Here is a 21,136-nt window from a genome sequence, read left to right on the forward strand (position 1 = left end):
CCTTCCTTTCGACCGTTACGCTACTCTCGGTACTACACTCCTCCCCTTCCGGCAGGACGTTCTGCTCCGAACTCCTTCCCCTCTCTGCTTCCTGTTCTGCTCTTTCTGACACACTGGCAACTCCACCCCCTTCACTCCGTTCCGACGGAGAGGCCGGTCCCGATCTCCAACCCCCACTGGGGATTCCCTCTTCGTTCCCCTGCTTCTGACTGCTTCCCTCTCTACTGCCCCTTGGCCTGACCAGGGGGGCTCCCTTTTGGGAATCCTCGGATTCACTTGACGGACTCACTGACAACCTCGGGTCGTCGTCGTCCTCTTCCTCGTCGCCCTGGGACCCCTCCCCCTCGCTCTCTGTCCCTGAAACCCTGACACCACCCCTCTGCCGAAGCCTCTCTTACCTGGGCTGTGTAGCGGTGCCTGCCAAGGGGTGGTGGCAAGTTCTGGAAAGATCTCATGAGATCTTAAAAGAGCTCGCAGAGCTCTGTGGAAGCCACTGGTGCCGCTCCACAAGCAGTAGAGCTGGGGAGGCTGGTGGGGCACCCACAAGGGTGGTAGGGCATCCATTTGAAATCCCACCACCCAAGGTGGCTGCCTCAGCTAGCTTTGTTGGTGGGCTGGCACTGCCCAGTGGTAAGCCCCTTTGAATTCAACAGGGATTAGTTCCAAGTATATGGATATAGATTTTCAGCCTTTGCACTCCTATACCTTTAAATCAGTGTCATACCACTTCAAACAGTCAAAGCATCCTGTGAACTGCAGTTTGTTCAGGGTGTTGAGAGATGTTAGGAGACCCCCTATTCCCCTCACCATGCTACAATTCTCAGCATCCTCTGGGAAAACAGGAATGGTTGTTAAGCCACTCTGAGAATTGTAGCTCTCTGTATGTAGTGCATATGGGGTTTCATTGAACTTCCTTCTGAGTAGGCATGGCTATGATTTTGCTGTAAATCTTATCAGCATTGCACAAATTTTGAGACTCAACATATTTATATAACTTGGGAAAGGACTCATTTGTTTAAACAGTTATTTGCAATTTGTCCTTTAAAAAATAGCTTGCTAGCTAAATTTGTGGAGTGGATAGTTCACAAAGCAGAGAGAAGGAACATTGGTTCGGTGGTTGCAAATGCAGTCCTTACCTTGTTTTAAAAGCTAACTTATTTCATTTTTAGTTTTATTTGAAAAGGAACTCTACATATTATTGACTAAATTGTACTATGATTAGAAGGCTAATAATTTTTTTAATCCCCCAAAAGAATCCTCATTTCAACTAAGAAAAAAAATTATCAGACACCAAGTGTGACATGAGTCATTTTACTTATACTTTATATCCTCCCTTTGTTTTGTCTGCAGTCTTAAGTAGACAAAACAGAGGATAAGCGAAAAGGATATAACATAATAGCTAAATGACTGATGTGCGTTTGGAAGGCATGGTGATAAGAATGCACTTACAGTTTCTCCTAAATAGTCCAGCTATGACTCAACAAGCCCAATTATGAGAGCAAAGTAGTGATCCAATGAGCCCCATTACATACAAAGGCATATGTGTGCACAATAAGGGTTGTGACTTCACTATTGCTATAATGATGTGCATATCCAGTGGTATCCTTTGACCGATGTTCAGCAGAATAAAGGGGGAAGCAATTTTCTGTGATTCCCCTTCTCCCCTGCACCTTTATGCCTTTCTAAATCTGCTCTGGATTATCCCTAAACTTTCAGAGCAGATTTAGCTGGGTGTGGGATGGGGGAGAAAATTGATTCTGTTTGTATTTAAGCTGAACCTCCCAAATTTGCACTTTCAGATACTATAGAAGAACCAAAACACAACCATCCTTTAAAATTCGTACTTCCCTGAATTTTGCAATGTAGTTCTCCAGGCAATTACTGTGTACAAAAAAATACATATACTGCAGTAAACCATGCACAAAAATGTATGTATCATTGAAAATAACATTAACAGGCATCGTATTAAGAAAATTGCTTGGTAAAAATGTGTATAAAGGTAAAATTGCATAGAAACATATATATATATATATATATATATATATATATATATATATATGGAAAAATCTGACTAATATTCTGGTGAATTTTGATGAGGACATTTTTAAAAAAGAAAAGAAATGCAAACTGATGTGGAAAGGTGGAGTATTGAAATTGATACTGCAGGAATGATAACTGGAGAAAACCCAACATTGATGGATTGGTTCATCCCTAGTGTGTGAGGACATTGTGGGAGCAAAAATTGCTTCCCTTCCCATTCTGTTGCTGGAAGCCTTACTAAGAGCTGAGCAGCATTGCTGGCTATTTATTACATCATTATAATATACTACTACTACATCTGCCACACAGCTTAAAGTCAATACAAAAACAAAACAAATATACAAATCAACTAGTCAATAAAATAACATTGATTGTAAAACCATAACAGCAACTCCTTGTGCTGCATCACAAACTACTTTTGAACCCACAGGTTTGAAATCATCTTTGTCTCTGCCACAAACATACTTTCTATTCAAGAGTATGTCCCATTGACTTCGGTTGTACTGTAGCCATTCCTTCAGTACTTGTAGGCAAATGTTCATAGGATGTAACCTGCAAGACATTACTAAAATTTGCAAATATCACAGTCCTTCCCAGTGGACACAGCCTGGGCCTTAAGCTTCACTTGTCGCTCCTCTACCACATTTCTTCCATTGTAGTTCTGATTTTTTAATAAACAACACCACAGTCACATGCAGTATTCCAATATGCATGGTGTTATTATTTGTTCCAGTCCTGGCATTGGTAAGCGAAACAACCCATTTAGTGTAATAAAATCCACTGTGTTGATTGATTCAATCCAGAAGTGATGGTACTCATTCTATGGATAACTTGCAATTCAATGGTTCCACATTGGAGTCTTCCTCTGAAGTTCAAGAGTCTCCCTTTTTGTTCAAGGATGGCCACCTTATAGTTATAGAACATACTGGGAGGTTGGAATGTTGGAATGTTCCCCTGCTGGTTTGGGGATGTTGCCATTTCTGATAACAGATTGGGCACTAATCTGTTTATTCTTCTTTTAGATAAAGCCCTGTTTAGGCTGTGTAGAGGGGCATTGTGATGCATATGTCACATTAAAAGATGAGAAAAACGAATGAACCCAATCTGGTAGGTGACACTATCAGGCCCTGTAAGAGTGTTGGCAGAGAAGACACTAGGATAGAATTATTATAGGGTTTGGTCTTTGTGTCCATATCTCTGTAATGCTGTTGCTGATGAGTAGCAGTGTTAGACTGGGGGTGGAGGCTGTTTGTAAGCAAGTATAGACCTTCCACCACCAAGGCCTGTGAGAGTGAAGTGCCATTGTCAGGACTGCTCATTGACAGCATGCTTGAGTGGTTCATAAGTAGAGATGGGTGAATATTTCGATTTCGATTCTGAAATCAGACCATGATGGGGGGAAAGGGTTAATGCCCAACTCTCTGCATTGCGGTTTAGGGATCCCCACGCCAGCTATTTGCAAAAGAAAATACTGCTATGCAGAGGCAAACTGCATGACCGTTATCATCACCTCCACTTTGGCCCTGAATTAACTTGGCACATTTTTTTTTTTAGCCTATTGTTGACACAGTGTTGCCCATATGTTCCAAAAATCTCCTGAAGGCAATAATTGAAGCAATCATCATGTCACAAAAGCCACAGCGCTCTATAATAACACAGAGTAGTGATTCCCATATGAAGGAATTTAACCCACAAATGTATTATTGGACTCCTGCGAATGGATTGTCACAGGGCCAGTGCTGGATATTGGGCTGGCCTCACACTTACAGGGACTTTTGTGTGTGTAATTTAACAGACTCCTACAATTTCCTCTTCGGAGAAGAGCAAAGATTATAGTTTAAAATAGAAAAAACATTTGAAGTGAGTCGTGTGTTCATTGGCGGGGGTGGGCCTTCCTGATTATTTCAAAATACATGTTAGGCTAACATAACACGCATGTTTTACATTGAAAAGGACCTCGGAGGAACATGCATCTTGTACATGTAAACAGAAGATAGACAGTTTTATTTTATTAGTAGCATTAAACATGCATGTAAATGTTGTTGTTTTTAAGGGATGTTGTTCACTTCAAGATGAAAGTTCACAAAGTGGTCCTTTTGGCAGGGGAGAAATCATAGGTTGACATTCTAAGACTTCATAATTACACACTGAGTGATCATATTTGGAAACATCTGCTGCTTCTAACCTAGTAATTACAACTTTTTTAGAGGGGCTGTGAGCTAAAAAAAATTATACGTGGCAGGCAGCCTACTGTTGTGGCAGCAAAACAAGGTTTTGCCATGCGTGGAACTCTGCTTCTAGGAGTCATTTGCCTCAAGCCAACGCATCCTGCTATGGAAAGGTAACCTGATTTTCTGTGAGAGGGGAAGTTCACATTGCAAAGGAACAGTCCTAAACTTTTTGGCCTATAAATGTAGCAGTAGTGGTCATAGAACACCACAGATTGAGCCTTAATTCCCAGTCACATAGAAAGGACATGACATTCTCTTACCACATAGGGAGAAGTATGGAATGTGAACGGAAAATGTGTAAAAGTTTATTCCTGCACTCCCATTGTAATTTTGGCATTCCCTAAAAGATAGGCGACTTTTAAAAGCTCATATAATTACAGCCCATTACCAGAAGCTTGTGGGCAGTGCCCTCCAGGTTATTTCCTGAACAGAGCGGGCATGAGATTTTACATGGAAGAGTTCTGAATATCTGTTATTATAAAGCAGTCTTGAGCCATTTGTGACCAGCCAGGCTTAACGCAGCCTATCAGCTCTGTACAGCAGAACTGGAGAACTTCTTGGTTTTGTAGTAGCCCACCAAAATCTGCAAAAACAAGTTGCTCCCATATGCCTTGTAGAAAGAGGTACACAGGTACAGAGCACATGAAAGGTTAGAGAGGGCACATGCAGGAACATCAGGACCAGATCCTCCAAAGCTGAAGGGTTACCCATGTCTCCCTTGATGAACAGTGAAGAAAGCACTGGGTGTGGAGAGGGATAGGAACTTGCCCCAGACTGCTAGGAAGTGCTTCAAGAACAGGTGTGAATGGGCTTAGCGTTTACAGGTTTGCCAGGGACACAGTTGCAAGTATCATGCACACCCACAAAACGTAGTGAACCTTGTATATACAGGTGCCTATTAAAAGTGAATTCTTTGACCTTGGGCAGAGGTGTTTCTAATAACTAGCCCAAATAATCGATTGAATTCCATTTCATCTTTTATTGCATATGCATTTTTCTGTATCCATTTTGAAGATCTCAAACAAGCTTGCTATTGTAGGGTGGTTGCTGATTATCACATGAGAAGCATGCTTTTTGAATTCATCAGTCATAATAAACGAATAAGTCAAATTAAAATGGAAAAAAGCAACCCACAACCATACTGTTATCTGTCTGTCTGCTATAGCTCAGTAATAGTACATCTGTTCTACACCGAGAGGTTCAATTCTGCACATCATCAGGTTCAGTATGGGAAATACTTCTCTGAAATCCTGGAGAGTCGCTGCCAACGTAGACCATACTGAGCTGGATAGCTACCTGGAAAGGTTCCATATCTCTATCTGTCTATCCATCTATCTATCTATCTATCTATCTATCTATCTATCTATCTATCTATCTATCTATATCTATCTTTGGGCACTTCACTTTTATTATTGAACTGTTTGCTAATCTGCCTGCTCTTCAGTCTTTAAATTGGATTTATTTTTGTGGGGGGATTAAATAAGTTTGGTTGGATGTGGAATTGACCCCCCCCCTTTTTTTTAATTGGATTTCTTTTTTTCTTTTTTTTCTTTTTTGAGAGGACTTTTCCACTTTATTCTTTGTGGATTAAATATATGGGTTTCCAAGCTAGAACCTGGAGTTCTAGTTAAAATATATTAACTGCACTCGGTTAAAATATATTAAAAGAATTGCTACTATGCCAATCAAGCTCTTTCCTGAGATAACCAACCCAGGAAAGCAGCTTGTCAAGATGTTGTTGCTGGTGTTTTCCAGAACTGAGCTCTGTATTGCCCTTAAACAAGTGACAACTAAGGGATTGGCTCTTCTGGATAGAATCTAGAAGGCAACCTGCAACTAATTGTTGTTGTTGTTTAGTCATTTAGTCATGTCCGACTCTTCATGACCCCATGGACCAGAGCATGCCAGGCACTCCTGTCTTCCACTGCCTCCCACAGTTTGGTCAGACTCATGTTGATAGCTTCGAGAACACTGTCCAACCATCTCGTCCTCTGTCGTCCCCTTCTCCTTGTGCCCTCCATTTTTCCCAACATCACGGTCTTTTCCAGGGAGTCTTCTCTTCTCATGAGGTGGCCAAAGTATTGGAGTCTCAGCTTCAGGATCTGTCCTTCCAGTGAGCACTCAGGGCTGATTTCCTTAAGAATGGATAGGTTTGATCTTCTTGCTGTCCATGGGACTCTCAAGAGTCTCCTCCAGCACCATAATTCAAAAGCATCAATTCTTCGGCGATCAGCCTTCTTTATGGTCCAGTTCTCACTTTAATACATCTCTACTGGGAAAACCATAGCTTTAACTATATGGACCTTTGTCGGCAAGGTGATGTCTCTGCTTTTCAAGATGCTGTCTAGGTTTGTCATTGCTTTTCTCCCAAGAAGCAAGCGTCTTTTAATTTCGTGATTGCTGTCAATATCTGCAGTGATAATAGAACCCAAGAAAGTAAAATCTCTCTCTGCCTCCATTTCTTCCTTTTCTATTTGCCAGAGGCATCCTGATAACAGCATTTTAGAGCTAGTTATCTGACCAAACTCTTGCCAGTTTCAGGAAGCTGCTTTTCCAAGTGATGCCCACCACAGTCTTTGAAGGCCACTATAACAAGATCCCATACACAGACACACTTTGGATCTGGTTAACCTGAGGTGGAAGACATCAATCATTATTTTTAGCCTGCCCCTTTTTTGCAGAGATCCAAGAGATCACTTTCTGAACCCTTTGTTCTCACTAGCAAGCAGGAATGGTTTGGCTTTTCTTGACAATAACATAGAGAGCATCCAGTATGTACGAGCTGCAAAAATAAAATCAGGACAAATGAAATAGATAAAATTGTTATAAGTTGTTTTGGTGATTCTGGGGTTTAACCTGAAATTAAGCTAAATTTAAGATTCTTGGTTACTCTGGTATCTTCTCTCTCATACATCATGGAGGTTGGCTTTTATTATGGATGTATTTTGTTCTGGATTATTTTATTAATATTACTGCTGCAAGTTTCTCGTGGCCTTTGGCTAGAACAATAAACAAGATGTGATTAGTATGCCTAAAAGTATTTTCAACTATGCTTAGCACTGACTTTATTTACTGTCATTTATTCATCTTAGATTTTGAAGATACTGAAACATTTGTTCGAACCACTAGAAGTACAGCCCTTACATTTAATTCTATAACACACAGTCCACAGAATGTTCTTGGCACTAGCAGTACGGTGGTTTTCATCAGCAATGTCACAGAAAGCAACAATAAAAACATGGGCAAAGTCAACCCTACCCAGAATGTACTTGAAGTGACAAAAACACCCTGGATTCCCACACCTACCCATCATTTCTCTACCACCAAAGAACAGGTAAGTTCAGCTCATAGCTGGGATTAACGGTAGTTCTTCTGCAGATACTTTGAGGATAGAATCCTTCAAGCTTCACAAATTGTACCCAATTTAAGGCGTGCAAAACTGACTGAGATTTGCCAGAAACTTGATCATCACCCTCATAATGCTAAGAGATAAATCATAAGGTGCGGAGAAGTTTGTGTGGATATTGTATGCTTTAAATTGCCAAGAAACAGCAACCTATGACAAAACAGAATGCCTCAAACACTAGGGGATTGGACCGTGGTCCTCACCATTGGCAAATGATTTAGCAAGTAGTGTCATATCTATATTGCAGCTTCTGGCACAGGCCGGTTGAGCTACTGTGTTAGATAATGGTGCAGACAAAATTCATATTTCCTGGTTCAGGAAAGGCAAACATTGCAGGCTCACAAGTTCTGTAGCTCACGGTCACAGAAGAACTTTAAGCCCTGCCTCCCTGTTCTTTCCCACCCCATTCCTGCCTCATATCCCCTTCACTTATCTTCATTGCTGTTCCAGCAGAAGGGGAAGGGAGGAAGATATCTTGCCCCCCTCCTTCCTTCTCTGAGGATGCTTGGTATGCTACTATGGCAGCATGCCAGGCATTAAGGGGAGGGGAGGGAGAGAAATCTTCCTTCTGTTGCTGCTACTGGAAGACCAGCAAAGACACTGGGGACAGCAATGGCTGCTAGCTGTTCCTCCCAAGCCCTGCAAATGTCCCCCTCCGTTGGAAGGCACAACTGTGTATACCACATGGTCTGCGCTGGATCTCTTCAGCTAGCCTGCTTCCTCAAGTGCAGTGGAAGAGACTATCCCATTGCCAGTGTGGAAGCACAGGTTCAGTTGGTGGTTTAGTCAGCTTCTGAACCATGGAATGGGTAGAAGGCACCATCTTGATCTTTGCCTCAGGTGGCAAAATGCCTTGGAACAGGCCTGAGGATGTTGTCTCATTGCAGGTGTCCAAGTATGATTTATTTGCCAAACCTGTTCGTTGTTGTATTTGGGATGGAGGATACTCTTCATAAGCTAGGATAAACAATAAACTAGGAAGTTGCTTGCAAGCCCTAAGGGGGCAATGGGAACCAAAAAGCAGCATTTTCACTCATTTTCTCATATTTTACAGTTGAATTATCCAACCAGTTTTTGGTTGCATGGTTCAGAGTGGGGAACTATGTGCCACACAATAGAGACAACAGGTCTTGCTATCCATCTGCCAGCTCAGAAAAGACATGTACCCCAAATTGGGAAACGAATCCGGGGAAGAATTCACTCCTGTCCAATCAGGGGTCAAAAGCTTCTTTAAGAAGGGTTGCATAAGAAGGCTGAGTTATATGAGGCTAAAGGGTTAGATGCTGTGGCTTGTGTAAATTACCATTAATTTGTTAAGGGTACAGGGGTAGGAGATTTATTTATTTAATATTGATTTAGACTAAACACTTATATGCTGCCTTCCAGGCCACTTTCAAAAGACCATTACACAAGAGGAAACTGTAGCTTCATACACAGAGCAGGGGTCACCATGGAGCTCACAGCATGAAGCAACTCCACTGTGAGAAAAAGTTACAGCATTTGGGATTTCTTAGGTTAGAGAAAAGGCAAGTAAGAGGTGACATGATAGGAGTTTGCAAAGGTATGCATGCCACTAGAATTTGTGGACATCCAGTGAAGAGAAATGTTGGAAGATTCCTCTTCCATTAATAGCAGTGGAATATTGATTCACTTATGTGTTGAGGCATGTTTCAGTATGCAGCACATCTTGTGTATATTTTTGAAAGGAGATTCCTTTTTATATGGATTCATGGTGGGTTGCGGTGTTAATTATGCTTTACCTTGTTTTGCTTCTGACCATCCATATCCATGTATATCAATTATTCAGGGAGGCACATATTGTTCAGGGAGGCACACATCTGAGACATTGAAAAATGTAGTGGACAGTGTTAATATGCTAAACATTATTGTGAAGAACAATAACATTTATTCGTTTACACAATGAAAGGCTGGATGCTGCTGTTTGACTGAGGTCAACTGATTTCCAAGGCACAATGGTGGTTGCTTGGTGATGATGGTTTTTAAAATTGTTTACACAAGACCAACCTTGGGTTGGAAGTAAATCTGCAGCTCACACTTTCAGAACTATGAGAAAAGCTATGCAAAGCCCATTTCCTCTTGATAAAAGAGAAAGAGAGATTTGTGTGTGTGTGTTTTAAAGCCAGGAAACCTTGAGAAAGGATCTAAAACAGACTGGAACCTACTATTGATGACATGTTCAGTCACTCCCCACAGTTACTTCCAGGTCTTTCTTTTACTCTCTCTTCTTAAAACTTGGGTCAGCAGAAATAGTATTGTTGCACATCTATTCAGTATCAGCCGTAATATTTATTTGGCACTACCTACATTTGTTGTCCCATTACAAATTATGGTTATGTTGCTCTACTAAGTGTTCATATGGTACACTTGAACCTGTTTGTACTTCATCTTGTTAAAAGATAATTAATAGTGAGTTCTTCGGTGTCATTTTAGACCTCACCTTAGTATCGTCTGCAGTAAGAGGTAGACATCAAACTCAACTCCACAGTGGTGCAGTATTTAAGATATTAAAAGCTGCAAGAGCACTCTACCTATGTAAACCAAAAGGATTGTCTTCCATCAGTGCTGCCTTAATTCTGCTGCAAACTTTACAATTTGTTTACAGATTGTCCCTTTAGTGATAAATAACTCTAACTAATTGTTATTGGAAAAGAAATGACAGAATTCATTTGTCTGTTCTTTTTCCAAAGGATAGGCAAATATTCCTTGAAAATTTGGAAATTTGCTTGCTTTAAGTTATATATATTTCTTAAGGGCAATTTATTTGGGTCCAGGGTGGTAGTTGACTCCAAGGCACATGCTGTTCCAAGGAAAAGAAAAACTGAGACAAACTGGCAGTTTTTCAAACTAATGATATTCCTACAGCCATGGAATTGAGATACCATTGGACTTTTTGCGCTTGACACAACGCTTGTTGTTTTCAAGTTAGCAAGGCTATATTTTTAAGCTATATTGGCTGGAGTGTGTGAGAGAAAAATAATGGTTGTCTGTTGCTTACGGATTTGTGCTTGCTAAGACAGAACAGAGGAAATTTGCATTTCCGGTAAAAGGGAGGAAAAGAGCTTGCCTACAGAGAAAAAAATTATATCTCAGCTCTGAAAGGGCACTTAAGGTCTTGTTTGTACAGTCAAGAGAGTTTGGAATAGTTGCTGAGGTGGTTGTTGTGGGGAGAGCCATCTTTGCTCTTAGTGCAAGGGAGCCCAATGCCAGATGGCAGCTCTGTGTTTGTAGAAAATTTGCATGAGCCATGTTCACCACAGGTATCGGCCACCGTGTCCACACAGCCATTTTCCCTGGGCACGGCAACTGTGTTGAGGGAAATATTACTACCCCTGGGTTCATTTCCATGACCCTGATAACTTAGCGGTGCCAACTTGAATTTTTAAAAATGGGGGGAACCTCAGATAAGCCCCATAACACAATGGCAATGCCTATCAACTTTTGGGGGGGCAACCCCCTCAAATATTTTATGGGGGTCAAAGGGACCTCGGTCCCTAGGAGTTGCCTCCTGTGGTCTAACTTCGTTTCAGCCTTGGCTCTACCCACTCCACCTCACGACCCCAGGGCTGAAGCGAGTGAAAACAGTGGCTGCCTCTCTTGTTGTTGTTGTTGTCCAAACAAGCTCTGGATCCCGGGGAGAAGAAATCCCCTGAGGGGAGAGGAGGAGAAGGCAAGCGACCACTGAGGGGCAAGGGTGAACTGAGGAGGTTTAGAGAGGACATTCCAGGGGGAGGAGAAACGCCTGAAGGAAACCATCTCCAGTGTCAGAAATAGCCCTGGGAAAAGAAGGTCCGAGGCGAGCGAAGGGAGGAGGAGGAAGGAAGAGGGGCAGGGTGCGGCGGAGGAAGAGAGAAACGCGGAGAGGGCATGATGGAGAGGGAGAGCGCGCGCGCCAAGGCGCTGTGAGGAGAGGAGCAAAGGGAAAGGCGGCAAAGAGCTGCTGGCTGAGGCAGAGGGCTCTCTCTCTCTCGTGTGCGCGCCGCCTCGGACATTGGCTCTGCGAGGGGCAGAGAGGAACAAGCGGCCGCCGAAGCGCCTGGCCATGGCCGCGCGGGGAGAGCGGCGGGCAGCCGTCTCCCGCCGCGCCTTCCCACCGCGCCTGCCCGCCTTGGGCAGCCGCCCGTGCGCTCGGCCGGCGCGAAGGAAACTTCCTCGAGGAGCGTCGTGAGGGCCGGCCTGCCTGCCGCGGTCGAGCTGGCCAGCAGAGGGCGGCCGCGGGCTGCTACCCTCGACCCCGCGGGCGGACGGGCGGGCGGGCAGGGGAGGGAGCTGAGGAAGCCGCCGCCGCCGGCGGTGGGGCCAAAGGCGCCTCCTCGCCCCCATCACCTGCAGGCTGCCTTGCAGATCCAAGCGGATGGCAAGGCTGAGATGCGGAGCGGGAGTCTCCTTGTGGATTCTCGCGCTGGCCCTTCTCAAGGTGGGTGGCAGCCACGCGCAAAGCAAGAGGATGGGGAGGGACGGGGGGGGGGACTTGCAAGGCAGAAGCCTAAGCTGGAGACAAGCCGGGATAGAGCATGAGACTCTGAATATCGAGATCCAAAAGATCCATGCATTGCAGGGGGTTGGACTAGATGACCCTCGGGGTCCCTTCTATGATTCTCCCTTCTGGCAAACGCAGCCTGCCTCCTCCAGTGCTACCTGTCAGATCAGCCTCTAACTTACCTTTGCTTTCAGCGCCAGCTTATCAAACAGGATCCCATCCAGGATGGAAGTTCTCTCCTGCGTTCTCTTCTCCCCCCCCCCCCCATAATGATACTTCTCCAAGCTGGCTGCACAGAAGTTAACCACTACTGATGCAGTTCTGAGCATTCAAAAAGAGTTCATCATCTTGCACATGAATTACCATCTTTTCACACCTGTGACCTGCACACACCTATTCAAAGAGGAGAATGGGGCGAAATGGAAGCTGTGTTCTGCTGCTGGGGTTTGTGTCTACAGGTGTTGGGTATTCCATGTACACAGTGCAAGGCATGTGTGTGTGATTTTACATGCACACATATAAGGAAGTCATTTCCATCCAAACTGAGGGACTTGTTCCATGTCAGGATGTTTAAGATTAAAGTGCCGCAGTCTGAAATTTAGAACGATTGCCTCAGGTGACCGCAGAAGAAATCATTTGCTCTTGGATGAGATAATCACTGTGTGCTGTTTCTGATCCTTCTCCAGGGTGGTCTAGGAGCTCCAGTAAAATGCACCATCAACCAGACAGAGTGGAAGGTCTCCAACCAGTCTGTCCATCTCAGGTGGGACAGTTTGGGATATCCCTGTAACTTCAGCGTCACCTGCAACTCCCACAATGCTTTGTACAGGGTTTGCCAGCCCATTCAGAAAGTCAACGGTTCCTATGAATGTGACTACAACGGCTTGGAAGCAGGGACTTGGTACTATATCAGGATTGTCTCTCTGTCTGATGGAGAAACCAGCAATATCACATTGCAAACAGGTATGGGTGACAGGTGCAGGTTTGATGAGGGGAGTTTTGGCATCGAGGGAGGAGCTGCCATTGCCCTGTTGTCTCTGTGATGTTCAACCTGAACTTCTGAAATGGAGATTATGAAGGGATAGCACAAGTCATTCCAAATACTTTTCAGTATATTCCAAATGTAGGTCAGTGGGTACATAATTAATCCACACACCCCCACTTGCTAGAACTTTATTCTAGTTTCTAAAAACAATCTTTCTTAGTTACGCTTAATAACTGATTTGACTTTCAAGGTGAGCAATGATCTGGAACTCATTAAAAGAGGTGGCTTGAAATCTTAAAAAGGGAAAAAAATTCAAGCATATATATTGTACTTTACAACCGGGCTTATATTTTGAGTTTCTGTTTATATTAGTCATTATTTTTAGTAAGCTCACTTTAGTAATTTTGTCCCAATTTAGGCTGCAATCCTATGCTCCCTTACCTGGAAGTAGCCCATTTTGGACTGCTGGGCATCTTTCCTGCCTTTAGTTGTTTAGTGGCTGTATACAGATTTTACCCAGGATAGTTGAGTGATACTTGATGGTAACCATCTAAGTGACTTTCTTTTCTCAAATAATGCAGTTAGAATAACACTGAAAAAATATGGATGGTTTTTCTTACAGGTACATAGGTGAGATTAGTCATGAATAGTCACTCAAAAGTATGTCCACTCAAAAGTAAGTCCTACTGAGTTAAGTGGGACTTACTCCCTAGTAAATGTGGAGCGCAGGATTGCAGCTTTAAGAGTTAAAGAGAAAGTGATTATGAAAGCTTTCCAAGGAAACATACTCGGTCCTATATATATTTAAAGGACCTGCAAATGCTCTTAGGTTTTAACATCAATCATCACAGAGCATTTGTGTAATATTCCATAATATGTTATCAGATGCAGTCCTAGATGCACAGTTTTAAAGTGCATTGTAGTTTGTATTTGAAATTGATGGCAGCAGAATAATCAAATGTGATGATTCTTAGTTATTGTCTCAGGACACATTTCCTTACCTACTTACACCTCAAACTAACAGATACATTATTAATGTAATTTCACACAGCCCAGAAAAGCTTCCACTATAATGATTAGGGTGTATCTTGCAATATCATATTACTGATAGGACAAGTTCTCAAGGTAGAAACAGACTACAGAGCATTATTTTCCACAGCAAGTGAAATGTTATGCAAATAAAAACATTTCATATTTGGTTTGTAAATATAATTTGCAACATATATCCATGCTTTTTGGAAATTGTGTACTGTAGAAAGGCAATGGGTTGTATTCTTCTTAGTCCTCAGAGCAGACCAATGAAATTGTTAAACCTAAGTTAGACATGTCATATATAGCTAAGAAGTCTTCATCCCCTTCAGATACAATATAATCAATTGTGCAATATAATCTATTCCTGTGCACAATACTCTAAAATGCTTTTTCAACTTGGATGTTTAAAAGAGTAATAGTACAATCCTGTCAATGTGTACTCAGAAACCTGTGCCATTGTGTTCTATGGGATTTACTCCTAGGTACACATTACTTGGGAGTAAGCCCCCATTGGACTCTGTAGGACTTACTTCTGAGTAGTCAAGCGTAAGATTGCTCTGCAAATGAAATACTCTAAGGCATTATTGTACTGCAGGACATAACTTAATAAAAGTAAAAGCATTTTTGTATGAGAACAGGGTTCATATTTTTCAAAATTTGAGACAGATAGACATCTAGCTCCTCTGTAAGAGCACTAGCTTTTTGTCAATACATTAATTTGATTTGGCAACAAGAAATTGATGTGGAAGGTAAAATACTGACTCCTCCTATTGAAGCCACTTGCAATGCTTTGCTAGGAAGCAGGATAGAAACTGAAATAATAATAACTGGTCAATTGGCTTCTTATATGGAATCTTTACAAAAAGCACAACTTTTCAAAGTTTCAGCACAACTGATTTCTTATTTAAATGTCAAATTGTGTAGTCAGTGTTCGATAAGAGTCCTGCAAAAAATCTTCTTAGAAATATCTTATTTCTATGATATATCGGTATTGGACAGCTGCCAGTCAAGAACTTTATAACAATGTAAATGGTTTTTTAAGTGTTTGTTTCCAGCCAGGGCTTTTCAGGCCAGGCACTTCCCAAGCTCATTGTTCCTTTGTTATAACGGATGTACAGAGGACTGGGTGTTTTGTGTTCTGGGCTAGATAGATTAGATAAAGTCTGAATTTCTGAACTTCGCCTTCTAGGCACGCAACCTTTTAAAATTTGCTTTAGAAGTTGTATCCCACCTCCACGTCTTTCCTCATTTGTGTAAATTTTTAATTTAAGGGGCAACTAGACTTAAGCACCCTGAGAAAGTTGTATTTGCTTAATTCTTCCGCAGAAATCAACACAGGTCTTTAAAAGGGACTGGATGACTTGAAGCATTCTCCATCCCACAGTTCAGGGCAGTAACAATCTGGTAAAAACATAAAACTCTACCAGGTGTTAAACCTCAGCCCTTATACCATCATATTATTCTACTATCCAACATCCAGAAACATTTTTAGCACTTTGTAAATCACATAGGCAGAACCCTGAATTTCCATTATCAGAGCACCAATGGCACATGCTTCTAATGGCCAACCTCTGTCAGAAGGCAGCTGCAGCTTCCAAAAATGCTATCAAGGGCAGTATTTTGTAGAGTAAATTGCAATAGTCTAGTCATGAAGTTATGAAAAAATGAGTGATGGTTGCTAGGTACAAATCTGAGGAGAAAGGCAGTGTAACCAGGTGGATTACAGATGGCATGATACAGGAATGGCCAGTTGGTAGCCTAGATTGGTGAGGGCAGCACACCTGTCAGATGAGGAGTTGGTTTGTTCTTGCAAGCCCCAGCCAATAAGCTACTGATTTGGATAATGGGGCATCTACATTAGAAGCAATACACAAATCTCTCCAGTGCTCAAGGCCACTGGCCAAAAGCAGTGTGGAAGTGATCAACACACAGCTTCTGACCCTTATATTACTTCTGAGAAAGCAAAATGTGAGAGTGTCCCTGTTGCTATTGCATAATCACCCCGTTACTTTCCACGGTGGTGTTGTATTTCTTGTGCTCCTTTTGACTGTGGCACCTATTCTGGTATGAAGAAGAACATCTTTGGGGTGCCATCCAGGTGAGAAGCAACATGCCTGCTTGGCATGATTGACTTAGGGATTTGTGCTACCACACCAAAATCAATGCAAGAGAGTTGTGAACCACTTCAACCTGGGTTGCCTTTGGTCCTGCTCCCAACAGAGGCTACTGAGACAGCGTTGTGCACTAATAACTCCTACTGTGTTATCATCACCTGTGTCATCACCCACTATGCCCCTCCCATTTAAACTGTGATCACTCTCAGTCAGTCAAATATCTTCCTCCTCCATCCTCATCCTCAGAGTGCTTGGTTTAGCCTTTTCCACTTTGAGGTATCATCTGTTCCTCTCCCGTTCTCCAAACACCACTTACATGCTGAAGAGCTCCTTTCTGCTCTTTTCCTTGGCACGTTGTTGACTTCGGCTCACCTTCCCAGTGACTGCTGTGGAGAACTTTTATTTTCATACGTGTTAAAAGATTAAGTGAATTTGTGTGCATTGCATTAGGGTTTATTATGTGTTTGTTTGTTTTCTGGAATGCAGACCCCTTGCCACCTGCGAGATTTGAAATTAAAAAAGAAGGAATTACAAGCACAACCTTGCAGGTGTGGTGGAGTCCATCCTTAGGAAAAGTAGACTGGTATGAGCTGCAGTTACTTGAGAGTAACACCAACGAAGTCCATGAGGTCCAAGTTCCTGGAGGCCTTTCAAGAAATGAACAGACATTTGCCAATCTCACCCCTGGAAGCAGATACACTATATCGATCAGTGCAGCTGCTGGAAATAAAAAGAGCCCTTCAACTAACATCAGTGGTTCTACTGGTAAGACATCTTTCTTTGACTAACCCTACAATAATATTGGATGCGGGTGGCGCTGTGGGTTAAACCACAGAGCCTAGGACTTGCTGATCAGAAGGTTGGCGGTTCGAATCCCCACAACGGGGTGAGCTCCCGTTGCTCGGTCCCTGCTCCTTCCCCCCTAGCAGTTCGAAAGCACGTCAAAGTGCAAGTAGATAAATAGGCACCGCTCCTGCAGGAAGGTAAACGGCGTTTCTGTGCGCTGCTCTGGTTCGCCAGAAGCGGCTTAGTCATGCTGGCCACATGACCCGGAAGCTGTACGCCGGCTCCCTCGGCCAATAAAGTGAGATGAGCGCCGCAACCCCAGAGTCAGCCATGACTGGACCTAATGGTCAGGGGTCTCTTTACCTTTACCTTTACAATAATATTATTCCACTTGCATTTCTCATATCCCATAAAAGGCTATGGTGAAAACATAGTATCAAACAAGAAATACGCATTAAAAAGATGACAACGGGTTAGTTACTGAAAATCAGCGAAGTGATATCCATAATCCCATCTAGCCATTTAAATAGGTATTGCATCAGAGTAGCATTAGGATGGCTTTCTGTTTTAATTGCAGCCATTTTGATTTCTCTTCTAAGCATAAATAAGTATTTTGAGTGAAGCATAACAGTCTTTGTTTTGTAAAATATGCAATATATTTTAAGGACATTTGTGTTGCAAATCCTAAATATTTTAACAGCTGTACAATTTTGTTTGTATATAAACCATTTTTCTCCCTCCCCACTCCTTCTCTCTTAACAGCTCCTTCTCCAGTAGAAAATATCCAGGTCTTAATCAAGGCTGAAACAATCCATGTTTCGTGGTTGCCAGGTGCTGGAAATGTGGATCAATACGGGCTGGTTTTGCTGGATAAAGATGGTCCAGTTCAACAAACGGATCTAGAGAAACACTATTTGGCATACAATTTTTCAGGACTAACACCAGGACGTCTGTATAATCTCACTGTCATTTCCAAAGCTGCAGGGCTGGAGAACTACAACTTTAGACTAATTAGGACTGGTAAGGTTTTACAGATCTTTCCTTGAATAAGAGAACAGAGTGTGGGGATAAAACTACCAATACATTTTTCAGTAGAAATCTAACAACTTAGCCTCCTGTGAGGATCGCAGTCGACATTTGAAAGATTTGTTCATATAAATGTCCCTATAGATTGACTGCAGCGCAGGAGATTGTAAGGAGTGCCTGCAGATTTTGGGGGGAAATGTGAAGGGCTGCAGTCTCGAGCTGCTTGAGATCTTTAGGAGATTTGTGTAATTCAGAGTCTCGTGTGTAAATCTGAGTGCATATGAGTCACCAGCATATATGGGTTGTCCCTCTCGCATCAGTAATGGAAGTAGCTCCAAGCATTCCCCTTGGAGGAGTCCAAGGAGCACACATCAGAGATCCAACCCACAGCAGCCAATTGCTGGATCAGAGCAACTGAATATAATAAAGTCAGCTGTTGGCACATGTTAGGTATTTCTGAACATTCGCTTTACTCGTTTAGACTCTGAATTAAGGTAACTCTATTCATCATTTGTATTTTAGACTTTCTGTGCATTGACCATTTCACTTGGATGTTTTGTGTAAGCACTGTTGCCGTAAACAAAATATTAGATAGTAGTCAAAAAGCCAGCTTCAAAAGCAGTTAAATATGGTTGCTCAAAATTCTGTGGCTTTCCCAATGGTGTTGGATTGTAGTTCCCATTAACCCTGAATCTTGGCCATGCTGGTTGAAGCTACTGGGAATTAGAGTCCCAAAACCACTGGAGTCCCCAAACGACATGTTGTCCATCACTGCTGTAGACTCAGTGACACCATATTGAACCTGGGGCCATCTGTGTTCAAAGCAGATGCTCTAGCACTGTGGTAGGGCTATGTCCTGTGTCAGATCAACAAAGAATTCTAATTAAACTGTAAACCACCCTGTGATCCTCAGATGAAGGGGGGTATAAATTAGCAATATTATGCCATTATAATCTGGATAGCTCAGTTGGTTAGAGTGTGGTGCTGATAATGCCAAGGTTGCAGGTTTGATCCTCATAAGGGACAGCTACATATTCCTGTGTTGCAGGAGTTTGGACTAGATGATCCTTAGGGCCCCTTCCAACTTAATAGATTCTCTGTAATTGGGGATTTTCTCTAAGACAGAATGTTGAAGTCAGATCACCTAATGTCATGTAATGCATGGTGGTTGATAGTCTGTGGGGTGGGGAAATTTGGGACCCAGCTCACTGACTGAATCTGGTTCCCACCCCCTGGTTACACAGAGAAGATAAACCCTGCTAAACCCATTTAATCGTGCAATTTCCAAGGCTGCTTTCTAGATGGCATCCACTATTTTTCCTCTTCACTGCTGCTGTTTTCCTCACTTCTGCCCTTCCACAAGTGTTCCTTGACAAATAGGGATTGTGTACTAGATGTGATGATGTTACAGTCTATTTGGCTGTCAGATTTGGCTATTTGCTGATTTCACTAAGGAACAATTAAGCCCATTTAGTGAAGGCATTGCTGCCTCTAAAGGCCACCCGAGTCAACACCATTGCTACCCTTTATGAATGATTTGTGAATAATCACTTAAAAGGGTATCATTTCCCAAATTTTGAGAAACATTTTTGTACTCAGCCATAGTATCTATTACTGTTCTGTGCATTGTTATCCTAGTTTCCAGTATTACATACAGTTCTGAAGTTTACACAGCCGATAAATTTCTTACTCTTTTTTTTATAAAAATAGTTCCAGCCAAAGTTTTAGATTTGCTGGTAACTAATGACGGCAGCTTGGATTCCCTAAAAGTGACGTGGAAGGGGCCTCCAGGAAACCTTGATTTCTACAACGTCACCTTGTTTCATCTTGGATCTGTTAAAGAAAGGAAATCTTTAGAGTCACATGTTACAGGGACATACTTCAACAAACTAGTATCGGGACGTCTTTATCAAGTTGATGTCAACACAGTCAGTGGTGAATTGTTCACTGGAGCGACAGCATATGGCAGGACCGGTACGTTTCTACAACTTTCTAATCAGAAACACTTTCATGTTTTCCACCTATTACCTTCCATACAGGAGATATTATGGGGAAAGACAAGATTTTGGTTTCAGTAGAATACAAAAACATTGTACCCACTTGCAGTTCTCTCTACTGACCGGTCTATCTGCAGCAGCCTACTTTTAGCAAATCCATGTTATATCCTCTGAAGGAAGATCAGGACAGATCTTGATATTATCTCAGAAAACACATGGCCCTGGCCTGCGTTTGATGAGACAGTCTGGACTGTGAGGTTGGGTACGGCAGGACAGAACTGCTGTCAAGAGGAATGCTTAAGTGTGCCCCAACAGTTCACTGTTCAAGGACCCTACGTATCAGCCATTCTTCACCCCAGCCTGGTCACTTCTAGTTTCAGAGTCTAGCTGGATAAAAAAAGCATTCCCACCCACATGCCATTCCTCCCTTACAATTGTCCCCCATTGCTGGCCTGATACAGGAAACAGAACCATATACTGTTCTTTCATTGGGCATTGAAAAGTAATGTTAAATTCATGCTTCCAGTATTGCCTAGTCATTTTGAGAACAAATATGGGAAGCTATTGACTAGAAGGTTGTTAACTGAAGTACACTTGTAAACCAATGACCTCTTCCATGATAGAACACAGTCTTCTGTTTCATGTTGTTGAAATTATATGTTTCAGTTCCCCAGAAAGTTTCAGAGCTGAAAGCCGACAGCATGGGCTCATTAAGAGCTCTGAAAGTGAACTGGTTGCCCCCTACTGGAGACTGGGAGAAGTACTGTATTGTGCTGTTTGACCATGCTACGGTGCTGCTGAATACTACAGTGGAGAAGGACCAAAGGGAATATATTATCACTGGTTTAAGGCTTATTCCAGGAAGACAGTATGAGGTGGAAGTTACTGTCGTAAGTGGAGACTTGAAGAACACAGCACGCTGCAAGGGCAGGACAGGTAAGCAAACTTTTTTTATGGTAGTCAGAAAGAAACCCTGAAAACTGACAGAGAGATTGTTTGTGGGTGATTAGATGTAGTCTAT

General features: G+C 42.5%; 1 protein-coding gene across 6 annotated transcripts in view; it reads left to right on the plus strand.

Annotated features, from left to right (window-relative positions):
* Nucleotides 1-21,136, plus strand: part of PTPRB (protein tyrosine phosphatase receptor type B) — a 76,872-nt gene that overhangs the window by 11,464 nt on the left and 44,272 nt on the right. For 4 of the 6 annotated variants that reach the window (XR_014555316.1, XR_014555317.1, XR_014555318.1 and 1 more), the window contains 6 exons: nucleotides 7,364-7,605; nucleotides 12,862-13,138; nucleotides 16,793-17,071; nucleotides 17,855-18,112; nucleotides 19,829-20,092; nucleotides 20,782-21,051. Coding sequence is in view for 1 of the 6 variants with exons in the window: in XM_083698875.1 (XP_083555001.1) it covers nucleotides 7,364-7,605; nucleotides 12,862-13,138; nucleotides 16,793-17,071; nucleotides 17,855-18,112; nucleotides 19,829-20,092; nucleotides 20,782-21,051 (1,590 nt within the window). In the remaining 5 variants the exon portion in view is untranslated. Of the gene's footprint in view, nucleotides 1-1,873; nucleotides 1,929-7,363; nucleotides 7,606-11,987; nucleotides 12,113-12,861; nucleotides 13,139-16,792; nucleotides 17,072-17,854; nucleotides 18,113-19,828; nucleotides 20,093-20,781; nucleotides 21,052-21,136 lie in introns of those variants that run through there. The other 2 variants (XR_014555319.1, XR_014555320.1) reach the window with 2 other exon arrangements.

This window comes from Podarcis gaigeae (genome assembly GCF_964106915.1).
Source record: "Podarcis gaigeae genome assembly, chromosome: 10".
Lineage (NCBI taxonomy): Eukaryota > Metazoa > Chordata > Lepidosauria > Squamata > Lacertidae > Podarcis > Podarcis gaigeae.